Raw genomic sequence first — 19,373 nt, forward strand, 5'->3', positions numbered from 1 at the left:
TGCAATCATCAATTTTTCTGTAGATTAAAAACACAAACACAAAATACAATTGCATTGATCTAGTAAGTCAGGCACATTCTTAATAGCATTTTATAGGTATTTTTAAAAAGGAGACAAAAATATTAGCCGTTGATTGTATTATACTTGGCAAAAGACATGAGACCAACATTGCATGAAGATGGGAAAGCCGAAAAAGAAAGTCTAACTGAAAACAAATCAAACGTAGTTATAGTTACATCCTCAGCTGCACTACCGAGAGGTTTGCTGCTTTGACTGTCTTTCTGCAACCCATCCCATTATACTGAAAATAGACTTCTTCGTAAGCTGCAACTAGTGAGAAGTCAGCAACAGCAAAAGACACAAAATATGGGCAAACAAAACACAGGGCTCATTTTACTCTCCTCAAGGGCTTAAAAAAAACCCCAAACCCTAAAACATTAGCTTAAATACATGTGTGTACATACATTTCACGGTATCACAGAGCAGTCAAGGAGCACTTTCCATCCCTGTGTGCCACACTGCATCAGTGCTAACTGACACATCTGGAGAGGCTCTATGCTCAAATCAGAGCTGAACTTTCCCTAATATATCCTACCCTTCATACTCAGGAGATGGAAATGAACTACTTATTTAGGATTTGAAAGTGAAGGGAGTCAACTATTTGGACAGATGTTATATGAGGGAGAAAACCTCTTTCTTGAAATTCTCTGAAACAACCAATCAGAACAAGTTAACAGATAAGGAAATACTTGAAACAACCTGAAAACTAAGGACCGTTCAACAACCAGGTTCTCTATGTAGCTTGTATACATCAGCATTTTAAGATGTGTGGAGAAGAACTTCAGCAGAAGGTATTCGAGAGATCTGCAAAATGCAGATCTTTTAAGATCCAGTACATACTTACACTTCAACAAAGCAATTAATAGCAAAACCAAACAGTGGTTCACTTGCATAAGAGCTTGCTGGTGGAGGATGATGCCTAAGACGCAATAAAAATTAAGTGGCTTAAATACATACAAGCATAGAAACAGATGATTCAACCATGGTACTGCAGACAGAAGTACATAGCAGGAGAGAAAGAAGGATATTACAACACTCAGGCTTCAATATCAGAATTTCTATCCCCATCGGTGACTTAATAAAAAACAGAGGGAAGACAGCAATTGTGGAACAACAAAAAGAAATTAGTAGCAGCAGATAATATTTTAGCTGTACTAACAAAAATTATAATTGATTTTCTGTCTGTGGTGTTAAAGTTGCTATCTTTGCACTGAAAATAAATTTTCATTTTAAAAGCATAATCACATGTTAAAATAGTTCTACCTGGCATTTTCTGTCAACAAGCTCATTTTACAAGTGGCATACAAGAGCCACCATTGCTCTGCCATGTCAAGAAATCCATTTCACTTCCTTAGAAATACCTAAGATTAGATAGCATGAAATTTGCTTATCATTGTTACGCTGTAAAATAACATTGTTGACGAAGTAACCTTTTGTTTAAATGAAGAACAACTTTCAATGCAGAAAGGATCATGCAAGCATCAACATAAAAACTGCTTTTAAGCCAAATTTTAAATTTAAAAAATTCATATAAATATTATTTTAAATCCCAAGCTCTCCTCCTTGTAGCCCTCCTTTTAGTTAAGTCATCTGCTTCTCACTGTCCGTTTTTTAAACAGGCTACTATAATCTACATTACTACTTAATGTAGATTCTCCAAAAATATCTGCTTTCTCTCCCCATCAGCCACCCCTCCTCAAACCCTCCTTAGAACAGGGTTATTTTTAAGATGTGGGTTTTCAGCAGACCTGTTTAAACACGAACAGCACTAACTGGACCTCTAGAAGCAGGTGAACTGCTTTGATGATAGCTACAAGTGTAGTCTTCCATCCCTGGAGGTTTTCCGGATTCAGCCAGGCAACACCACGGCTAATCTGATCTGTTTGTGACAAGAGACCATCTTTGAACGGGAGGCTAGACTAGATGACCCCCCGAGGTCCCTTCCAACCCAATCTCCAATTAGAAATCAAAGAGAATTCCAAGTCAAGAGTCTGGAGCACCCACTGCCACAGCAGACTTCTCCATTAATGCCTTCTTGACTAGAAAATACAAAAAGCTGCAGCAGGCAGAGGGTTAGCAGAGGCGGTACCTGAAGAATAAACACACAGGAGAACAGCTGGAGGAATTACAACTACGGAGTCTATTCAGCATGCTCAGTGGACAGATCGCACTTCAGTAACTGAAACACCAAACCAATGATTATCAACCAGGAATTAATTTCCTGAACTTTCAAATGTATGGGTTACTTACTAACAATACACCACAGCGACATTCCGCTAATCAGCCTAATACCTTCTTTTCTTAACTTAAACTTAAAATTGAACAATAAAAAAAAATTAAAAAGCAATAAATGTTTAAACTTAGGTATTATTTATAATGAAGGAAAAGTACTGTTAGATATGACTATGATTCTTCAAACTATGAGTCTGCCATGTAGCTGATTAGCCCCAAATTTAGATCCAAGTTTGATTTGTCTTTCAGTCCTTCACAAAAGGCTCTTTTACAAGACCTGTCTACAAGGCACATACAAATTTGTCATGAGCAAAAACATCATCTTTGCTGAGCAACTGTCAAAATGCAAAAGCCAAAATGAAAGAAGGTTCTGCATGTAAAATAGGAAAGTAGAAAAGCCTGGGTTTTGGCTTGAGGGGAGCTCAGTTTTATAGTGCTATTTTGGACACAACCATTAAATTTTGACTTAAAATACATCAAAACAGTAGGGGGTTTTTTTTGCCACTTCTAGAGCACATTTGATTTTAACACCAAACACTGAATGCAACAATCAGCAAAGAGCTCAACAATTTAGAGATTCAAGAAGTCTAGGGAGCTTGACACAGACTGACAGGCTCCAGCCAAGCTCGCTGTGTAATTATTTCATGTGTCTGCACTTTGTCTTCCATCACCGAAATGAACACCTAAAGGCAAGAACACAAAGGATACAGAATAATATATCACCATTCATTTACCAGAATGAACACTGACAGTGGATAGTTAGAGCTTCCTTTTAGGTCTTGTAAGTAGGGATGATACAGTCATTCATTCTTCACAACGTGTCACTCCTGGACTTTGAATTTTGTAAAAAATTAACTGGTCTTGAACAATTGACAACAAAAGACAAAAATCCAGACTCTTCCCCTGGATGAAAGCATCTGCTTTATAGTTAATGCATTCTCTTATCCCAGCTTTGTACAAATATTACTCGAGTCACTCTCAGCACTCCTGCACAATTCCCAGATGATACAATTCACACAGTTCACGTGGGGAAACCGAGGCACAGAACTACTCAAAAAATCAGTCATTTACTCTGCAACAACTTATTCAGGAATCTCTGTATCTTTAAGTGCTTTTAAACACATGTGGTACAGAATGAAAAGGCTGAACACTATTCCACAATCATATTCGGTGAGGGATGGAAACAAAGTAATATAGGCAATGATGGAGCACAATGATCATACACAGAATGTAATCTTTATTTCATTTCATTCAAGGTGTCCAAGTAAACCTAGCAAAGGTTAAATAAGCGATTAACTACTTTACTATGATCTCTGTGCCAAACTATTACTTTCTTTCCCAAAATAAAATTTGTAAGAACAATCCTGAAAAAACACAAAATAAAAATTTAATTTCAATGCAAAAATTGCTGCATGGAGATGCTTTTGGTTGCTAAAATTAGAGGACTTAACACAGGATTCCCCTGGCCATGACTCACAGACAATAAAGAGATTTCATGCAGCCACAGAAAAAAATCAAAATTAAGTCTGCCAATGTTAACAAGGTCTTCCCCGTCCACAGTGTTTTACTCCCTATGTTACCCATGCAAAAGTAAGAATCAGAGGAATAAACTAAAATAATGAGGCAAATGTATCTATATCTAATTAGAAATGTGTTACACTATTAGTACATTTGTTTTCAAAATGATATACACATACTACTGAGTAACATTACTGAAATTACAAAGACAGTGCTAAGACTTTATTAGGTAAAACCTATACAGCAAAGAGGGAGTGCTCTGCAAAATTAAACCATCAGGAATGAAAATATCCCTATAAAGGGATGAAAACCAAGCCACTTCACCCAGTAAAACTTCTAATGGTGGCATTTTATTTATTTTTTCCCACTGGCAGTTGGGAAAATGGCACAAGCAAAATAATTGTACCAAAATACTTCAAATCATTACAAATGAAGATTGTGTTTAGACGAAAACTCTATGAAGGCATCAGCTAGAATTTCCTACCCAAGCTTTTTTCATTTAACCCATCCATAGGGTTCCTTGTAAACACATGAATACCCAGAGAATGCCCTCAAGTGAAATTAAAAAATAATAACAGTTATTTTTCACATGAAGTAAAGAAAGCAGAGCAAAGCAGTTCTCCTACTCAGTATCCTTTCTAGTTAGAAAGGGCATTTAACAGTCTCAAACTCAAAAGTCCAGTCGGTTGATGGGTGCTGAATACAGCCGCTCGAGGCAGCGCTGCAGCACGGCCAGCCCACCATCCACTGTGGTCCTCAGGGAAGCAATTTAGCCCCCAGGTAAATCCCCACCAGCAGTTCATTACTTGGGAACACTTTCCCTCTTCATAGTTACTGTCAAAACTACAGGGAGCTTTCTAATTGCCTTTATTTTCATGTACGACTTAGGTTTCAAAGTTTTCTTACTGTGAAACACCTAGAACTTCCTTCTCCTTAACAGTACAGGTTTCATATTTGAAAGTACTTTCATCCCCCCTCACAGTATAGCTGTTTAGTTTTCCTCTCAAATAGCTAAAGGCTACTTGGAATCATGTAGAAGTACAGAAATAAAGTTATTAATAAATACATTCACGATACATTCATATCGCATCACATTATACAATATGATTACGCAATAATGCCGTTCTTGCTAAGCCACCAAAATAGAGAGACCTTCTCCCTCCACCTTATTATGGCTCTGCTTTTTTTGCTCGTCATCTTTGACAAGGGAATATACAACCAATGCAGATGGAGACACTTGCTGTAATGCGTTTCTGAATCTGGCAAGCGGCAGTTTTAATTTATTCTTTTCAGATTGATTGTCTGCTGCAGTAAAGCAGCCTCTAATCCCCCTCCCCCAAACAGTCAAGCAAAAAAAAAAAAAAAGGGGGGGGAGTTAAAGCAATCATATAATAAAATCACAGCTTTGGCAAAAGCTTTGATATCATTATTAAGTTCATACAAATTTCCTCTCTTATCTAGCTTGTTCTTCACTGTCTAATTAGTCCAACCACTGGTAGCGTGTGTTCCTTTCTTCCTTTTTTTTTGACACAGAAACAAGCAGTTAAACTAGTATTTGCAGTCTTTAATTACACATTAAAATCTTCATCCTTAACTTTCTTTTTTACTGAAAGTACAGGGATTCCCTACAGTGCAGTATTAGTGTTCTGCTCTGAATGCTGCAAGGGCATCTTCTAACGGTTGGGACTGTGGAACAACTTTTAATTAATTGCCACCTTTTAATGGCACGGTTCTCACACAAACATTACCTTTAAGGCAAACATACATCAAAGAGTCAGAAATTTGCTCTTTTACAAGGGAGCTGCAATCCCCAGTAACACTGACATTCACTAAGGGCTACACGCTGCTCCGGATGGGTGCATATTCCAGAAAATGAACATGCAGATCAAGGCCGATACGCAGCCCAAGGTTTCCAAAGAGATACAGCGTTTTCATCTCCCAGCTATGGAGCGTTCCAGCTCATCTTCAGCAAAGTAGATGGGAATTATTGCAAATCACTGTGCTCAGTCACACAGGGCTGCACATCACACTCGGAGCAATCCTATTTGCGGGATTAGTTTGTGGAATATGACACCAAAATATCAACAGCAGTCAGCCCCAGGCCTCTTTTGGCTAACGTCTTCAAGACAGATCTTCACAGAGGTGTTCACTACAAAGCCATTTGAGCTAAGGCTATCAGTCCATAACAGCTCACAACACACTAGTAAGCGAAGCTCTATACACTGTAAAGAAATGATGAAACCTTAATTACATGCACTCTCTTTCCACAGTGGTTGATTAGAATATTTGTTGAAAAGTGAATAAATGAAACAGACTTTTCCTTGGTGTTAAAATACACCGTAAAGTTTTACCACACAACTAATGCAGATTTCAGCAATTTACTAGGGCTAAAGCAACATCCAAGATCCTTGTCTCTTGTACTTGTATGGATAAAAATTATTATCCTGTTAATGAATATCATAAGGAACATTTGGTTTTAGTCAAAATCTTTTCTTTGGACAATCTGTGTTGATCAATGCCTGCTGTTTTTTTGTAATTACTTTGTAAGAAAATACGCAGCTGTATAGTACTTAGTGGAATGAAATGAAATTCAGCATGTAACTATAGCCAAAAAAAGCATTGATCTGGTATAACAAAACACAGAAGATTATTACAGAAACCCTGCTGTCAGATATCAACATATTAGAAGATTAGATCAAGATTAAAATTTTTAAATTAATCATTTCTAAAGATGCATAGAACAGCAAAGGTGTTGACTCAGTACTGAGTTACGACGTATCACCAGACTCAAGAATGGCAGCTGTTACAAAAATCACAAAACAAAACCCAAGAAACTTCCACAAAAAGTCATGTTGTGCCCAAGCAGTGGCAACGCGGAGCGTACCCAAATGACTACTAGACCTCTGGCAACACTTAGTGAGCTTCCACAGAAGCTATGACCCACCTACTGACTACTGCAGGAGGGCAAAGAGCACAGAGCAGGGAAGTGCCTCCCCACCCTACCGCTCTTCATGTCACATGTACTGGGACCAAATCTGCTAAAAACCACAATTTATTATGGAACTGCTCCCTCTTACCAGCATAAGAGTCTAGTTTGGATCCTACCCAACTCCTCAAGCCATACAGCGCTACCTGGGACTCCAACACTTCTACTCATCGGAGATAAACATAAATGAAAATCCAAAATATATTAATACTGTAAGACGGTTTCTCCTATTGTCTGAATGCTGGTTTAATACTGTTGGAGTGATCAAGTTTACAGTGTAAAAGACAATTGGATTTACATTGTATTACAATATGTCATACAAAAATTTAGAAGTCGGAGATGCAGAAGTGGGCTATGGGTCCCAGTAGCTCTCTGTTGTAGGACTGAGTGCTACAGTACATTTTTATCATCTACAAACTTTAAAAGCAGATCACATTTTTTCCTCAGATTTCAAATTCTCATTAAATCTGCGTTGGTCCGCTATTCAAAATTGTCCTTAACTAAAGAAACTGCATACATCCTTAATAAAACACAGAAAAGGACAATCGACTGACCTCAAGAGCCCCACAGACCAAACAATGAAAGAAAGAAGGGGGGGGAGAATCATCTGCCTGCCTCTGTATCTTTGGTATCTAAACACGTTACAAAACACATGTGTGATTCCAAAGTTAACATGATAGAAAACTCGAGTGAACAGCAGTGAAAACAGAGCAGAGACATAAAACAAATTAACAGCATCTTATTTTAAAATTTACCTCTTATACTGAAATGGTAAGTTCAACTGGATTACCCCTTCTCTCTTTTTTTGGAGTAGAGTTGGTAAAGTATCTTTGGCTACAAACAGTAAGATGACTAATCAATGTTATATCCCCGGTAAGTTATTGGATTTGATCTCGTTGGAGTTATCTAATAAAGCCCCTCATGAATCAAAACAGTACTTTGGATTTTTTTCTTTCCAGTTAAATTATATTGAGTGCTAAACAGTAAATACCACATACCTAGAAGAGACAGATTGCTATTACATTTAATAGCAGACTGCTTTTTCCCCCAGTATTTAAACAAGACACACAAAAAGAAACAGGATAAAGCAACGGCAGGCCCATCACTGCTCTGCGCCTGAGAACAGCCGGCCACTGAGCTCTACTAACTGCTTGTCACTGCTGTTGACATGGGCCATTAGGGGAAAAAAAACCATAATCTCTCTTTAAAAGCTTAGAATCATCTTTCATCCAAATGACAAGGACTAGTTAACTCGCTTGTGTTACATTCGAAAACCAGAAAGAATGACGTGACACCCACATGCACAGCTGTTCTCTTGATAAAACTCAGTCCAATAAAGTTTAATGATGTGTTATCACCAAGGAATTTTCCCTCGTAATTTGTAATACAATATGGGTTCAATCATGGCAGACGCTTCCCCAGCGTTGGGATCAGAGTGTCCCAGCTACTGAATCTGAAAAGAACCAGATCAGCTCCAAGCTGTCTATGAAATGTTGCCATTGAGTTTAAGGGTAACTTAAATCAGAATTTCTAATACTGTGGTGGCAACGTTCTTTGTAGTAATCCAGACAACCAGATTTCTGAGCTTTCAGTGGTGGGGAAACACTGTTGAGAAGAAAATGAAGAAATTAGGATTATGTAATTATAACTTCTCCTCCCATGCCCTAGGATACAACTTTAATACTTACTGTATTCAAGGAAACTAGAAGTACCCAAGGGTCTCATTAAACTTAAAATGAAAGGTGTATTCTTTCTCTAACAGGGTCCAGTCCCATTTCCCCAAAACAACTTGTCTAAAAGCAACTGTTGTCATCTCTGCTTGGCAGGCAGAAGGGAAACCTGAAGAAAAATCCAAACCAAACCAAAACATGTCTGTATCTTAAAATAACTTAAAAGTATCATATTTTCAATAGCTGCTAAAATTCATTATGATTTGAATTTCTCAGGACTTATCTTCCTGTAACAAAGCTGTCAAAATAATGGTTTCCTGTTTGCTCGTTATGCTCTATTATATTCTACACGGTTTGAAAAATTCACTTGGGGACAGTGCTATTCTCTGAAGCAGTGTTGTAGGCGGCAGTTTGAATAGGTTCATATTATTCTGTAGTCTTCCTTTAAAGAAACTAAGTACTACATAAACACTATTTGTATTCCTTTGAAAAAATTTAGGGGAATGCATACCATGCAAGAGCATCATTACATCATACCACTCCACCATCACTATATTTAGAAAAGAATGGAATACTAACCCCTGAAATGCACAGCATGGAGTTTACAATAGGGAATGGACAAATGCTCACAAAACCACCTGTTAATGGACACAATCCTTTTCACCAGAGGTTACTAAGAACTAGTACTCTACCTAGCTAGACGAGCTTTGGTAGTTAAAATACCAATATTTGAGGGGGCAAAGCCAGTATTTTGGACCTTCTGTGCAAAATTATGGAGCTTATCAAAAAGCAAGACAAAGAAGTATTTAAAAAGATTGACCCTATACAACAAAACCATACACATGGGCAGGAAAAAAAAAAAAAAAAGAGCAAAGCACCAATTGGCTAAGATTCTTTAAGGGAAAGTAAGAGTTACTTAACAAGCTGATGAAATACAATATAGAAAGTTTTAAAGAGCCTTTCTGTTTAGTTGAACCACGTGAAATATTAGAGACTTGAGTATCAAAAGATCCTGCAAGATGTGCACATAAACTCTGAACACACTAAAGTCAGTATACCAGTTAAGGATAAATGCAATCTCACTGTATGGCAATACATTGCAACTTACACTAAAACAGCTTCATAAAACATCTGCAGAACAGGTGTTCATAAATTTACTAAAAATAAAAAGAAAACAGTACAACAATGTGATCCAAACTGTGCACAAGATACCAAATACTAAAATTAATGTTCCATCTACATGGTACATGGCTGCAAAATAATTAAGCTTATTCATGTAAATATTATTGTCTTACAATATAAAGAACTAATTTTTAATCTTTTTTCTTCATATAAAAAGGGATTAATTTGCGGAGCAAGAGAGTCACATATTTCAGCAACACATTCTTTTACAGTTCCTGTTGCACTGTCTTGCTAAAGTCAAGCTAAAGGAATACCGTGAGAAACTTAAACATGAACAGGGATATTAAATGAGCACCTAGTATTGAAAGTTATTGGAAACTGATCTCTTCCTTATTAATACAATTCCCCATCATGTACAAAAAGATATCTCCATGTTCCAGAATGCAAACAGTTTTAATCTTTAATTATATTCTCAACCTCAGCTCTTCTGGAGAGAAGTACAGATGTGGGCCTGAGGATTATTGCTTTATTACATTATCATCTCTGTGGTATTTAATGAATATTGATACTTAATGCAGCTTTGCCAGTAGGGGGAAAGAAGAATTTTAGAACTGCACAAAGAACTTCTAATGACTTTTCTCAAAACGGAAAATACAGCCACACACTTCGCTCTTCTACTCTTGAATACTTCTAAGAAGAGGCCCAAATGTTAGAGAACAGCTCATAATACTGAATGGGATTACTGCAGTAACAACACTTCCATGCTAAATAACCACATTCCCCACAGCTTATATACCAGGTGTCACACTTCACTGGTACATTGGATTCTTGGTTTCAAAGTATGAATCCCCGGCTGGGAGGTCAGACTAGATAAGCATAATCTAAACATATGGTCTTAAAAAAATATAAAACCTATGAACATTTATTGGCTTAAGCATGCTTTGCCATTATCTTTAGAATAATCTGCCTCTTTCTTTCATAATGAAAATCCCTGAACCTAGGAAGCAATTAGATGCTGTTTATAAAACAAAAAGCTGAAAAAAACCTTTCCTCCAAAAACTCTTGGCAAAGGGCTCATCAGGATTTTTCTTAATGTGAAAATGATAATTACACAAGTTAAGTTCCAAATAATTTATTCTGGCACATCTGATGACTGGGTGTATAGTTTATATATATACACATACCTTTCAGTTAACTGTTAAAAATACTAACTTTTTTTGGAATACTACATCACTGACTATTTTAAATTAAATTCCTTCCACGAGACTCAACTTGTGTGTCCTGAAGAAAGCTCTTGAACAAATACCCTAGAACCTTACAGTACTACTTATATGACAGAATCATTAAAACCAATAGAGCATCAATATTATGAAAGAACAACGCTTTGACTATGCTGGTATTGAATCAAGCTACAGTAAACACAGAGTTTGGGATATCTATAAATTTATTTTCCAAATCCAAATGAACAGATACCTGCTGAGCCAGTAAATTAAGCTTTTAAAAGAGACCACTCACTAAAGAGCATCTTTTGCTAATGTCGCTCCAAAGGATGGAGCAAGTATGGACTTCTTTTGAATATACCCATCTTCTCTAGAAGAATCCAGATGGATTCTGAGGTGTAGAGAGCAGAAGAGAGACCTCCTCCACCTCACCCAGAACAAGCAGGAGAAACAACCTGGCCCTCTTGAGTCTCTGCCCAGCAGTCTATCCTCAAGTTCTTATTATCTCCTAAAAGAAAAATTATCTTCACAGCTTTTTGTTGCTCATTTATCTAAAACTGTATCATGGGCAGCACTGTCTTTTTTTTTTTTTAAATAAAGGAAAAGTAATTTTGCTGGTCTGCTCCTTGCAATAGAGTACAATTCACAGAGATTTTTACTCAATCTATTACAATGTTTTCACTGTCAGGTTAGAGCACACATCAGAGCACGAGAGATTCACAAGACAAGCTGAGGAGCCCTAAACCGAAAAATTTTAGCCTCAAAAAACTGAAGCCTCTCTGTCCATTGAGCCTGAAGTTGTCAAACAAGAACGAGACTTCCAGTTGTTTATTGTTTATAGTGTGCTTATTTCCCCAAACCCGCAAATGTCACAACAAATGACCCTAAAAGGCACCATAAAGGGCAAGAGTCTCAGCACCTTTTGTGGTGAGCAAGTTCTTGCACTGGCAATTTCCGTCCAGACAGAGAAGACAGGTGATTAATCTGGGAGCACTGAGAAAGGCCCACACAACAGAGCTATCAAAGTCACAAGGTTTTCAGCTGAGATCGCTAAAAATTCCCATTAAAACTAACTGACTCTCTTGTGTGTGCCAATGAACACAACTGCAAGAATACAGTTAACATCCTGGGCTTCCTCTTTTCTTTCTTCCTCCTCATCTCACAGTAACTCACTGCTGTCATTTTCCAGCTAGGCAGTGATGAACCAAAGTCTGTTGGGCTCTCAGCAGGGTGGTCCATGGGCAGGGACTACCTGGGGGCTCACTGCCCTCAGCCACTCCAGACTCTTTGGGGCACAGCGCTCGGCTCCCGCGGGTTCGTGGAGCCAACTTCATAACGAGGAATTTGCTTTTGAGATGTGGTGCCAAGCAAAATAATACAAGATTAATTAACTGTGTTAATTACTACATTTCACAAGGAAAGGAAAAAAAACACACCAACTTAAGAGCCATCATTCCTTATCGTATTTTTTTATTTATTTCAAACCAGAAGCAGCCATCCTGGTTTTCAGAAGGGTTGCATGTATATGCTTTCCTAGTCACTGGGAAGGAGCTGACAGCTTTCAGCACTTCAGCAAACACTGCTTTGAGATTCTTTAACAGAAGGAAGGAACCAGCAGCCAGATGAGAAGCATGTGAGGGAACGCATCTATTAGCAAGTACAGGGAGATGTCTTGTTAATAGAAGACAGAAGGAGGGACAAAGCAGGGAGAGAAAGAAGCCAGCAGTTAGTCATTTTCTCATAGAGATATATTTGGCTAGAAATGAGACGCGTATCAACCTAGTATTCTTTTCTGCACTTTCAGAGCCAGTGAAAACCAATACTGAAAAGCAAAACTGAACACTAAAAGGCCTCTCTTCAAAACTGTTCAGCACCCTTAGAAGCCCTCAGATAATAAAAACAGAGAGAAAACAAAAATTTTAGTGATAGTGGTTGCATAGGACAAAGACCTTCAATTTTAAAAAATAACTTCTTAATTCAAAATGGCTGCTGCTGTTTCAGATATCTACTAGTGAAAAACGAGAGCTTCTCACTTCCAAACCAGAGCATATCAAAAGATGGCCTAAGGCTAGCAAGGGACAAATGACTGGCCCCACCAAGAATCAGCTTTGCCATTAGCGAAACCCTTTCTCTGGCTCCTTCTGTGAGCATAAGGTAGGAAGAGATGGCTGAGCCTCCAAGACAGGCTGAGAAGGTTTCGGGTTTGGTTTGGTGGTTTGGGTTTTTTTGGGGTTTTTTTTTGGTTTGTTTTTTTTTTTGTGTTGTTTTTTTTTTGGTTTTTTTTTGTTTTTTTTTTAAAGCCATTTTGGAGAGGAAAGAGGAAGAAAAAGCAGAGCAGGGAGAGAGACTAAGGGCTCAAGAGAACAATGAGTTGATGCAGCACAAGAATCAAGTTTTGTATCACCACCCTTATGAGACGAGACCATTTGGATATGTTCAGTCTGTGGAATAAAACTCAAGTCTCACCATAGCAGTAAAGACCAAAGATATGGATTAGCAAGATAATTGCTCAGCTCACATCATTGCCATTAAGAATGTAATGTGCAATTGCAAAAGTTACCCATGCAGTTTCTTCAAGGAACAGGAACATAAATAAATAAATAGATCAATAACATGCTCTCTAATGCTACCTTTAACTCAAATTAAGACATGTTTAATCTCAAACTATGCATATGCAAAATCTGCAAAAAATAAAACAGTTTTTAGAATATTCTTCATCCAAATCATCACCTATGTTACCTCCTGAGAAACAGCGTTTCCTGCATTCCTTTGCTGGCTGAAAAGGATTACTGCAGTGTTGCTATTTGCTCCAATCTGCTCTCCTAAAATGACATTTTGGCATATAGCCGGTTTTAACTACTTATGTTTAAGAAAACCTCTAGATAATATAGTTGTTCTGAACAACATTTAATACATACTTGACTCATAGCACATTGTTACTCAGCTCAAAGACTTGTCACTGAACTTAATTTTAATAGCATACATTAAAGCAAAAAAAGACAAAGAAATAGTTACCCCTTACCTGACTAATCAATAAAGCTAAAAAAAAAAATTCCCTGAGTTGCCATGGGAAAATCAGTAAGCAGTATGCCCTTTCAAGGAGACATGTAGTTTTGCACCTGGATGTTTTCTTCCTTTGCATTTTAGAGAGATCAAAGAGAAAGAAGGGGGGGGGAAATCACAGCATGATTCATCATTATTTGCATGAAACTACAGCAAAATCAAGATATTAAAATCCATTTGCCATACTTTTTTTTTTTTAAATACTTTTCATAAGCCTATTTTCATAAGTCTTTTCATAATCCACTTCTGCCTTGTGTTGGAGACATGATATTGAGCTCAACAGGTATTTCATTTGACTTAATATAACTACTATTCTCTTCTTAAGACACACCAAGATAGCAAATAAGGACAAATATGGGAAGGTCAAAGAGAAGCCAGAGAGGAGGAAACCAGGGACAGATAAAGGGCCAGCTCAGCATAAACATTTTTCCTGTGAATAATGCTTGAAGTAGTAATAAGATACTGAAACATAATTCAACTATTAGCTAAAGTTCAGTTACCACACTAAAATTTCATTCTATTTGCAAATTCTAGGTAAATGCATCACTGAAGGAAAAATCACCAGCAGATAAAAAGACATACAATCCTTTTAAATGTGTATATTACATACCTCATATTAAGATTTATACAGCTGCAACTGTTTAAGTACAGACTTTTCTATGCAAAAATAGAAACTAGCTCTTTCTCTCTCACTACACATATTTCTAGTAACTGGAGAAGCCATGACTAAAAAAACCAAAACAACACACCAAAATATTTTAAGATCTCTGAATAAAACTTGTGACAACTGGTATCACAGCACTCTAGTTTATAGACTTCTTGGAGAAGCCCATTTTAAGCTCCAGATAAACCCGATACCCCAACAACGGAAGAAAACTAATTAGCCAATTTACCACAATATACCGCTGTTCTTTCACAGATATAAGAGAAACAAAATCTGGTTTTCAAACCTCTAGTTCTGCTAGAGCTGCCCTTCTAACCATTCTTCTTCATCCGATGTATCAGTAAAACAATAGAACATTTTACGGATTCTTGAACTAGCAGCCCTTTAAAGTTAATACACAAGGGGAAGGATCTGTTCACTCTGATTTTTTTCTCATTTCATATAAGGAAAAAACTCTAAACTTCCCCTGTTTCCTTCATCAACTTAGGCCTGTGGACTCTGGTGACAAGAGGGACTTTTATTACAACTATGAAGTTTTTAGTAGCATAGTGTTTATACATCAGTGACAGGCAGTTTCCACAAGCTACAAGATTCCTCAGTACAATGAATAATTGCTTAGCACTTCATTTTCTACATAATAATAATTTTCTTATATGTAACTAAATATTTTAAGCAGCGTATTAATTTATAAGCTTAGTTGTGGACATCTCTGTGTTTTTGGCATCAGTACACAGACTGCCTCAAGTGTTGATGCTCTATGTCCTCAAACAGTTTCTAAGTGTCCTCATAATTGCTTGTCACCTGTAAAAGAGGTTTAGATCCAATGCAAAATTAACATATGGTGAACAGATGGACTCAGAACAGACGTTTGTCAAGAAAGTACTCACACCAAAGACTTTTTGGCTTCAGCCTTTTAGGACCTTCAGAAAAGTCCTACTTGAAGCTCCAAGTCATACTAATCAGGGGAACATCATTCCTCAATGACAATCTCGTGTTGCAAAAACTTTTATGACCTGCTATAAAGAAGAACCCTTGCAACTTTTCTGTTGTCACAGTGCCTCCATAAACAGAAGAAAGAAAATATTGATTCTACAGGGTACCCCACCCATCCAACAAGAATAATTCATCTTGTATGAAACAAAAATGCAAGCACAAAGCTGCTATTATAATGATTTAAAAAAAATAATAATTACAATAAAAAGTTTAAAAAAAAATCCCCCCCTCCCCCCCCAACTCTTCAAAATATTCCATTACTTACTGAGGAGGTAAGACAAGAGTTGTTGGCTGGGCTTTTGGTCTGCGTTTTGCAGATACTCCCATCTGGTTGGCTGAACGTTTCAAAGACTGCTGATTCAAAAGGCCAGATGCTAGCCCGGCATGGTACTGCAACTGGATAATAAAAAACATATATATTAAAATACATACCACTGCAGTACTCTATCTATGTCAGACCTCTATTATCTGTACCATCTGATTCAAATTATAGCCAGTCAGTAAGTTAATGTATGGTATTTCATATATATTGCTTGGATGGAAGATGCTACGAAGAAAAGCATATAAAAAGAGTCTAATGTGAAATAGGTGTTACAAGGAAATCATGCTACAGGGCAAGTAAGATGATGAATCGAAGATTCCTCTCAAATCCCAACTCTCCTGAAACTTGGGCTTGCTTTTAAATGTTAAGACTATTTCTCCTCTCAAGGGATCAAGCATTCTTACTTTTTGGAAGAAGATACGAGGAAGAAAGATGCAACCCTTTCACTATATAAACCCACTTTTTAGAAATAACACTCATATTTTTTTTCTTAAACATAAAACCACAAAACATTCACAAAGAAGTTTCTACCACTGTAAAAAAAAATCTAGCCTTTAAAATACCTGCTAGCATGTCTCCATAGCATTGCAACAGAAAGGTTCACATTCAGTAGCTTTCTCCTCTAACCTTTTATTTTTCTCGCCAAAGACAGACAAATTTATGAAGGACACAACATGAATCTGCAAGATTTTGAGTGCATTCCCACTGCTCACAGATTTAAGAACAGCTACAGTGTGTCAGTCCTGAAACCAGCTTCAAGTGCAACAAGTCACAAGCTCACCTCTAAACACTTTCAATTTACATTCTTCGTTCCCCATTTTTGAAGAGAAGGTGGTGGAAGAAAGGCGCAAGATTCAGTGTCAGACAAATGCCATTTCCTTCCATATTCTAGTCCCCACATCAGTGTGCTCATTATCTAAAGATTTGTTCTGAAAAAGGTGAACTGTTTAACGCATTAAAAACTCTAATCCCACGATCTGCATATAACAAAAGGTTACAGTTAGGAAACTATGACTTACAAATGTTCAGAAAATAAAGTGGTCTTAGGCAAAGCTATTCTGCAGGGTACTGACTGAAAACGAGGGAAACAAAGCTTGCTAAAGTCATCTTCTTGAAAATGGCTATTAAAATGAGTGAAGCTATCCCGTGAGCCAATTTGACTCAAATGTCAACGCTCAGAGCATCCATAAGGCTTTTTAACGGGCTCCTGATTTACTTGGCCGCTTTGCCACGTGATCTCGGCTGTGGCACAACACGAAGACATATCGCATTCCTAATGGAAAGAGAACCGCGCTCCGCCAGGGAAGGGGGGGGATTGTATTGCCCCAACAGCTCCGCTTAGACCAATGAATTTTGCTCAAATTTGTTTTTCTCCGACAGATTTCTGAAATGAAAAAAAAATAATCAATGAGAGCAATGGACAGTACACGTTTGAAAGGCAATGTTTCAAAGTGTCAGGGGCTTAGTTTTCAATCTTCACTACCAGAATTTGCAGTGAGTGCAATATGCAGGGAATTAAAGGGAAAGACAGCTCTGGCAGAAGACCCTTCTGACTCCAGGAACACGCCTTTCCCTTTTCTTCTTGCATCTTATTACGAGCAGCCCTCCTTTAGCCATCTTGTGCTGTTGACACCATTCACTTATGTTCACTGCGCAAAATGACACTGGCAGGTATTTCAAGTAAATAACATCATTTGGACACTTGCTCAGAGATGGAGGTAATCACAGGTGCTAATCATAAATGAATTTTAAATGCAACCTTTTAAAAACATTTCATAACCTCCCAGCTAGTCTGACATTTAGTGGTCAGGCATAAAAAAAAAAAAATGGAATTAAAAATAAATATATTCTAAAAAACAATTCTGTCCTTGAAAGCTCACTCCCAGTGATTAAGCTGTTTTTACTAATTGCAAGTATTTCTTTATGATCTACCTTTGCTCCCAGGAATGCAGATCCAACTGTCAAAATCTATAAGGGCCATTAAATATTTACCAAATCATTCTTATAACAGGAGAAAAGGTCAAAGTTAATAAAACTGACAGGCAGCTTCTGTCCAGCTTGATTTATACATTATTAAAGTATCACATACTGTATTGCACAGAATGCATTCCTTTTTGGGGGTGGAGGGGTGTTAACTGAAGAGATTAGGAAACTGTTTCTTAATCATTTGTTCTGAGGAACAGAAACAAGACTGAAAATAGTGCCAAAGCAGTACTACTAGCATCAAAACTATAGCCGGAAGATTCAACAGTCCTGATGGACAATAAACGTACCATTCAGATCGTTTTTCCTCTTGCAAAATAAACACCTTTGTCTGCCAGCATCGGCCATGACAGCAAATCTCAGCTAAAAACGTACCAATCCCCTCAAAATTTTTGTTTACTAACAAAAGAATGCCATTTCCTAACATATTATCTTCACCTTAGGGAAGCCACATGAAATGTACTGTCAGAGGATATTAAGGGTGCTAAAAGGCTCACGCAGGGAAGCTGAGATGAGCTCGTGGGACACAAACCCTTTGAGGGTTAATAAACACACAGAAACCGTATTTAGCTCAAGAAGTCCCTGAGCCAGAGACTGCTGATGGCTGGAAGAACATCGGGGAGAACATTGTATAAAGGCATGTGCTTATAGCTACTGCTGGAGATGAGATATGGGGCTACATGAGCCTTTGGTTTGACCCAGCAGAGATGCTGTGTGTTTCAATGTCTACAGAGGGGTGGCCCATGCAGGTCTAAGAGACCCCACGACCCAACGCAGCCAAGATTGGGCACTTGTGGATGGTCACGACTGCCTTCTGTAAGTGTATTCCCAATGACCTTCCATCTGCTTTTGACAACTGTGCTCATTTTAACCAGCAGAATGGTAAACAGCAATAGCTTTATCCACAAAATATGCTAAACACTCCCTGAACTTGAGTATTGGTGCAGCACCAGGTAGTATTGCAAATCATTTCTTTATCAGTCGCTAAGGAATTCCCCGTCATTCAGAGGCTTTATTACAGCAAGCATCCATGTCTTTCAGCTTTGGGGAATTCCAACTGGTTTATGTGAAGCTAAGCTCTTTACTTCCTAATGAAATATTCCTCCGTAAAATTTCAACAAGATTGATCTTTTTTCCCAATACATGCAGATGAAATATCAAATCTATTTCAGAAAACCAAGAAATAAAAAACAACAACAACAAAAAAATCAATTTATAACACTTAGCAGCTAGGATATACACCAGAGCCAACTTGTACAGTTTTATGATGAGTCTCATGATAGCTGATATTTTTCTTAAAACTGTGGTTCCAAGTAGATGTGTGAATTCCACATTTTAAAATCAAGAGACTCTAGTTCTCAAGGATGTAGGAAAATTACTGAAAATAATACTTCAGTACGTACAAAAGCTCTACCTGAAGGTAAATAAAAACAGAACTTGGATTATTTTAAAATTTCATTATTTTTGAAATTCATTATTTTTCTATGTTAATGGCAACATGGCCTGTATTTTCTAGAAGAAAAGATTATCACTAATGTTT

The 19,373-nt window shown here is 37.5% G+C and overlaps 1 protein-coding gene across 7 annotated transcripts in view; it reads right to left on the bottom strand.

Moving 5' to 3' along the window:
- Nucleotides 1-19,373, bottom strand: part of MED27 (mediator complex subunit 27) — a 96,467-nt gene that overhangs the window by 41,989 nt on the left and 35,105 nt on the right. For 6 of the 7 annotated variants that reach the window (XM_075170593.1, XM_075170591.1, XM_075170589.1 and 3 more), the window contains one exon: nt 15,794-15,924. The exons of the other annotated variant lie outside the window; for it this stretch is intronic. In XM_075170593.1, coding sequence (XP_075026694.1) covers nt 15,794-15,924 — 131 coding nt within the window. The remainder of the gene's footprint in view (nt 1-15,793; nt 15,925-19,373) is intronic. 7 annotated transcript variants of the gene reach the window in all.

This window comes from Calonectris borealis, chromosome 21 (genome assembly GCF_964195595.1).
Source record: "Calonectris borealis chromosome 21, bCalBor7.hap1.2, whole genome shotgun sequence".
NCBI classification, from domain to species: domain Eukaryota; kingdom Metazoa; phylum Chordata; class Aves; order Procellariiformes; family Procellariidae; genus Calonectris; species Calonectris borealis.